The sequence below is a fragment of the Malaya genurostris genome, chromosome 2 (genome assembly GCF_030247185.1).
Source record: "Malaya genurostris strain Urasoe2022 chromosome 2, Malgen_1.1, whole genome shotgun sequence".
Taxonomy (NCBI): Eukaryota; Metazoa; Arthropoda; class Insecta; order Diptera; family Culicidae; genus Malaya; species Malaya genurostris.
The window spans coordinates 197,497,142-197,503,653 of record NC_080571.1 but is presented as its reverse complement, the minus strand read 5'-3'; the positions used below and the strand labels follow the sequence as shown (position 1 = coordinate 197,503,653).

Below are 6,512 nucleotides of genomic sequence, written 5' to 3'. Positions count from 1 at the left end.
TATATATATATATATATATATATATATATATATATATATATATATATATATATATATATTATTACATTCATATCTACTTTTCTACATTAATCATAAGTCTACCTAACGAACTTCATAAGTATGACTTATGGAATCCATAAGTAGGTCAATGAAAATTTTGTTCTGAAGATCATAAGATTGACTTATGATTTCCATATGGGAAACTTGTAGCGAAATATCATAAGCGTTTCTTATGGATTTCAATAGCTTTTTTGCGTCCGTGAACAACAACGTTGAGTCATACATGTCATTTATGTACCACGATTCTGATACCGAAGACGATAATAACAGTATTGGGATCTAATCTATACCAAATTCAGCAATCGTAAATACATTTGTATTCTTCCTTTCACTTGAATCATTTTATTGTTACGATAAATTTTATTTTGTTTTATCCTTTTATTGTTTCGGTAAATTTCGTTTAAAATTGCAATATATAGATTTAAAACCCTGAGAGCGAAAATACATTATGAAAGTTACCCATACGCTTAATTCTTATTTCTCAGTAACAACAAATTTGGATGCTTCTTAAAATGATTTTCGAAGGATCCTTTAACGTATGTCTGCACGAAATTGAGTTCTTGATTGCTGGCTTCAATCAATTTATTTGATTGTGTTTGATTGTGATATTTATGACGTTCCTTTTCCAAAGATAACGATTTTATTTGTTCATTGAGCGTTTCCCGATACTTCTTCACTTCTAGTTTGGCTAACTTATCCGCTTCGATAGAAGCCTTGTTATGTTGTTCGTAAATTTCACGCTCACGCATTCCCTCTTGTAATTCCTCTTCGCGTAAGCGACGACGTTGATCTTCCATTTCCGCGATTTGAAGTCGTTGAGTTTCGTATACTTTCTGAAATGATGTAAAAACACCTTCTCATAAGATATAATATATGGTTAAATTTTATCTCACATCAGCAAGACTCCAGCGTTTTTGCATGATCTTTTTTCTAGAATCATGAACAGCTTTTTCACTCTTCTGTTGAATCTCTTGGATTAACTAGAAAATGCCATAAAATATTTTTATTAAAAACAAAAGTATGAATATTTTAAAATCAGGACTCCGAGAAATGAAATAAGCGTGCATTAAAATACGTTCCACACGTAATCCACACGTCTACTCGTTCTACTCAAAACTAGAAGCTTATGCCATTGTTAAGCGCAAACCTCCGTCGTTTTCTATACGAAGCGATTGGGGTTTGCAGTTGATGTCGATGGATTCTCGTAATGACCTCATTTTTCATTTTTTATCACGATCATAAACAGAAAACCATATTTCATATTGAGTAGGCCAATTTCGCTCATCGTTTTTCGCTGTATGTCCTTCAGCTCACGAGCTCACTTTCCCACCTTTTGAATCTTTCCTATGACGAGTAGACAATCAGAATTGGCTTGGAAACTATAACTTAACCTTTCCGCCATTTGATTTTGATTTCAGATATTGTCTTACTTCAACAATCCTTATGATTAGACATTTTCCTATTTTTTACCTGTCCGTCTCTCGTCTTTCTCCGTGAAATTCCCACTATAAAATTATATAAATCAACCAAGTTGCGACCGGTAGAGATATCCAACTGCCACTTTTCCCGAACAAATCATTGGCAACAACGTTTTTTGCGAGCATGGTGCCCTCAGGCGAATCCGCATCGAATCTTGTATATAGAAGTAGGGGAGAAAAATGTTAAATTCGTGCGCGCCAAAATAGCAGCACTCCGCACCCATACAATTCACATGATGTGATGTCGTGCGATGGCGTTGCTGAGCAGAAGATTGATTTCGCTCCAAACTGACAGGGTCTGCCGTAAGGTAAAACAAGAATTCGATGGGATACAGCTGCATTCTTTTTTCAATACAAAGCAATGAATCAACACTTCTCGCAAATGCTCTTTACTTCGCAAGAATTTCGATATGTTCATTTCACTAAATGTTTATGACACTAACTTGCGATTGACAAATCAGCAATAGTTTTTGAAACGGAATGTTACTGCGAAAAAATGACGCTATAGTTTTGATGATGAACTCTGTTTGCAGAAACATCTCTTGAAAAAAAACATCTAATGTATGTGACAAGTAGTCTCGTGAAATTACATGCTTCAATGTAAAAATAAATAATTCATACACAGTTCGAAAAAACTTTGTGATTTTACATCTTATAAGATGCACATCAATGGAGCGTCGCAGTAAAGGCAAATTTTACGTGCAAAATCATGTAATATTGTATGATTGGAAAATTTCTTGACATGATATTCATTGAAATTTAAAAAAATACTGATAGCGAGATAGCGATGACTTGAACCGAGAAACATTAGATCACAAAGTGGGTATAAATTCAAACAATCGCATTTGCTAGCCGCATGCAAATTACAGTAGATATCATCAGAATTTGTTTTAATTTATTTAGATTTATGAACGATCCTTACCTTATCCATTTTAGCATCCTCAATTTGACGCTCTTTCTCCACTTGTTTGGAGTACTTATAGTATTGATCTATTTGCTCTTTTAGAATTCGTTTCTGTTTTTCGCGTTCCGCCTTTTCACTATCTAAATCTCGTTGCATACCTTCATTCAGCGTTTTCACTACCTCACGTTCCTGGTCTTCTCGTTTTTTCAGTAATGCTCTACTGGCAGCCATCTGTTCCCGAAGTTTTTCAGCTAGCTCAGTTTTTGTAATTTGCTTCAGTTTACAATCATGATCAGGAAATGGTAAAGAAGTGCACTGAGCCTCTCGAAGTTCCAACTTTTCCTGTTCAGCTTTGAGGGATCGTTCTTTGATTTGCTGCTGAATATCCAATAGAGTTTTTTCTTGCATCAATGCACGTTTTCTTTTCGCTTCCAATTCGCGATTAAGCTGAAATGTGAAATTGAACTCAACAGATACTTATTATATCAACCAGTGAACTAAAAAACCTGAAGAGCGTAGTTTTTCTGATGCACTTCTTGCCAAACACGATCCTCATCCAATGCCAATAAATTTTGTTTCTGTTTGTCCTGCATCTGAATAAGCTGGCATCTTTTAGACTCTTCGAGATATTTTTGCTGAATAAAAGTCCGAATTTCATCGCAGTTATTACTGTGAAGAAAAAAAGAAACAGGATTGTGCACTTGAACCGTATGTCAAACGTTGAACAATAACGAAATTTATTTGAAAGCTCTCTATTCTCTAGCACTGGAGTTGTGAATTGTTCTTGCTTACCATGAGAGAATTGAGTTCGCTGATCTTTTAAAAGATTCAACTGGCTACAAGTCAACACTGTAGTTCAATATACATTCACACAGGCTGTGCCTGTGATACTACCAAAGGTGAATCGCCTAACAGAAACGGTTTTGTGCCTGCGAAACCGAAATGAGAAATTGTATTCTTGATCCATTCGAAAATATCGCAGATATTGTTGTAATATTTGCCCCAGAGCACTAAGCATTGCGCTTCAGTATGGGAATAATTTATGCCTAAGCAATATGACAGCAGTAGACATGTGCGTTTAACACAATGTTCTAAGCGACCGCCTCTTGAATATTACTTTTTCCTTAGAAAAGATTCACATACAACTCAAATTTATAGACTTTTATTGAAAGTTTTATAAAAAGAAAAACAGCACCCATAAAGCTCATCAACGGGAGTAAATTCAATAGATTTCAAAAATGTATGTACAGGTGAGCCGAGTGAACTGCTTATTACAAACGGTTTTGAGTTTGCAAAAATCGAAATGACAATTGACTATGCCACTCTGTGCCCCACTGCACCCCATATTGTGCTTCACAATGGAAACAAATGATCCTCGGCTGTGTCATCAGCTGACGACATTTCCAGTGAGGTGATGCTAAGAGGCAAATCTAACCACACATAGACGAATTTTGACTGTTGATAAAATGAAATTATTTCAGAATGAAAAGAGTTACCTAAAGACTGTACCTAAAAAAAGCAACAGAAAAAATTATCAATGAATGAATGAAAATTATTTGGGTCGGAATAAACTTATAGTTGCCACGTTTTGCAAAAAAAAAAACGGTTGTTAAGAATTTGTGTCAAAAGTTCAGCTTTGGAAGCAATCTGCAATACGACGGATGTCACTTAAAATCAGAAACACTTTTATCAGATATCGTATCCATCATTTTGATGTGCTGCTTCTCAATTTTGGTTCAAACACATTTCGTGCAACTGAGTAGGGGTGAGTGAATATGTATATTTGGACATAGCAGTTTTTTTATTGAATCATACTAACGTGAACACTCAAACCAACGAAACTCCGGCTGTATTTCATTAAATAGTACAGATTTGTTTTTTATAGCACAAAAAATAAAAACTTCTAAAATAACATTTGAATCGTTTTTTTATACACTTTATACACATTTTTTTCAATATCTCATATGGCAGAACTTTATCCTACAAATTTTCTACAATCCAGGAAACTGTGCTACCAATCTAACTACTATTGAGAAGTGATAAAACTCATCTCGGAAACCACTCGAAAAGAGTATTATACTGAACATTAGCACTGAAAGTAAGGCGATATGCTGTTATACTTGATATCCCATACAATTTAATGTCAACGTATATCACCATTCCTTCGTGATATTATGAACGACACCATGTCGAATTGTCAAGTCGCAATTATTGATGTTAGATTTTTTTAATTACTCGCCCAAGCAACCAGAAGTTCCACAATTACTTAAAAAGTCAATTTTCTTGCTGCTTAAAATTACACGCGGAACTTTTGAGAACTTGAAAGTACAGATTAAATTCCGCGTGAACTTTCTAGCTGCTTAAGAAAAAACGTGGCAATTTTTGACAGTTCGAAATACAGAACAAGTTCCGCGTGAACTTTCTCGCTGCTTAAGAGTGCACGTGGTACTTTTAGCAACTTGAAAGTACAGAACAAGTTCCGCGTGAACTTTTTCGCTGCATAGAAGCTGAACAATGTATTCTAGAAGCAGCTTAGAAGTTCGTTCCGCTGCGTCGCGTGAACTTTCAAGTGTGGATAATTACTTAAAAAATGGGCTGCTTAGAATGCTATTGATTAACTTTGAGAGCTGCTTAAGCCAAATCAGTCCCTTTTATCCGAACTTTTGGTTAGTTGGGCGATTAATCAATAATCGAGTATAGTTTCTAAACTAATCGATTAAGTTAATAATCTAATATTAAAATTGAATCGATTAGTTTGAAATTTTTACTCGAGTATTGAAGAATCCAACCAACTCTTTTGCGATCGCTGCGCTGCCCGAGTGGCCAGCTTTGAACTAAGCGATGGTGATAATTTTCAGATTTTGCTTGAAGATTCGAACAAAATGCAGGGTTTTTATTTATTTTTCCTCTGAATCGAATACTAACATACAAAAGCGTGTGAAAATTTGGTAAAAAAATCGATCATTAATGATTCAGTAACTTTCCGTGGTATGTTTGATTGATATTTATGGAGAAATCGTAACATGAAATACCAAATTCGAAGAAATGAGGTTGGGTACTGTTTTCATATCTGGGATATTCTTTGTTTTTTGGGTTGGATTTTGAGATTAATTGATAAATTATGATCAAAAGTTTTATGACTAGTCTATTTACTAATGTTCTATCATCTAAATCAAATCTGTATGTGAACTGAAAATTTCAAATTTCATCCGAGATTGTCAAGAGTATAGGACAATTTGAAATCATATGTTTGATGACAAGACGTGAATAATCGTTTTTCTTACCCATATTTGTAAGGTTTTGCCATCTGCATTCTTTCAAACTCAAGTAAATTGAAAAATTCGTCAAAAAATTTTCTAAATACATGGAATATGTCAAAACAATCACCATAACGCTATCTCGTGGTAACCACGCTGATTGGATTGTTCAATTGAATAAACGAGTAATTCGAAAAATCCGACATCCCTAATCGTATAATGATACGCTAAAGTAATTTCTACATACATTTTCATCTGAATCATCTTGCTTTTTATAAATTCCTCTCGTTGGCGCTCTTTATCCTGTTTGGCAGCTAACAGTGCATTTTGCTTTTCCCGCAATCGTTCGTGCTGTTGTTCCCTTAGTTTTTCTAAAGCTTCCTGCTGTTTTTGAATTTCTTCAGCTTCCTGTAAAGCCTTCAATCTACAACAATAAAATCATGAAAAACATTTCATTAGTTGTATATGAGAGATTTTTTTTCTACACCTCTTCTGTTCTTCTATCATGTGCTGTTCATAAGCCTGATCGGCGGCATGCATCTGAAATATTATGAAGTACTTAAATGTTATTCTTAGAATGAGATTGAAATGACTTACTAATTTTTCAACTTCATATTTAATATTAATTTCTGGGTAAAATATGTTCATTTTCTACTAAATGAAATAACTGATTTCATTTATATAAAAATCTTGAAAATGTTCAAGCTGTTTACTTCTGTTGCTACGCTTCGAATTTCTTCAGTCACCATAGTATCGAGAAATGAACCTGTTTTCCGTTTCAACTTTCCCATGCAGCAAATTATATCAATCGTG

General features: G+C 34.4%; 1 protein-coding gene across 1 annotated transcript; it reads right to left on the bottom strand.

Annotated features, from left to right (window-relative positions):
• Positions 1–423: 423 nt before the first annotated feature.
• On the bottom strand, positions 424–6,419 carry LOC131426928 (trichohyalin). Its single transcript, XM_058589711.1, has 7 exons — positions 6,297–6,419; positions 6,187–6,239; positions 5,947–6,123; positions 2,949–3,111; positions 2,461–2,889; positions 954–1,040; positions 424–893 (listed from the first exon to the last, which is right to left on the bottom strand). Exons 1-7 carry the CDS (start codon positions 6,345–6,347, stop codon positions 528–530), a joined length of 1,326 nt encoding a protein of 441 aa, XP_058445694.1. The 5' UTR covers positions 6,348–6,419; the 3' UTR covers positions 424–527.
• Between the last annotated feature and the right edge of the window lie 93 nt (positions 6,420–6,512).

Bases quoted from the DNA above. Each gene is read 5' to 3' on its own strand.
- LOC131426928 (XM_058589711.1), bottom strand. From the start codon at position 6,347: ATGAACATATTTTACCCAGAAATTAATATTAAATATGAAGTTGAAAAA. The intron at 6,124-6,186 runs GTGTAGAAAAAA...TTATTGTTGTAG, and splicing joins ATGATAGAAGAACAGAAGAG to ATTGAAGGCTTTACAGGAAG. The intron at 894-953 runs GTGAGATAAAAT...ACATCATTTCAG, and splicing joins AACGCTGGAGTCTTGCTGAT to AAAGTATACGAAACTCAACG.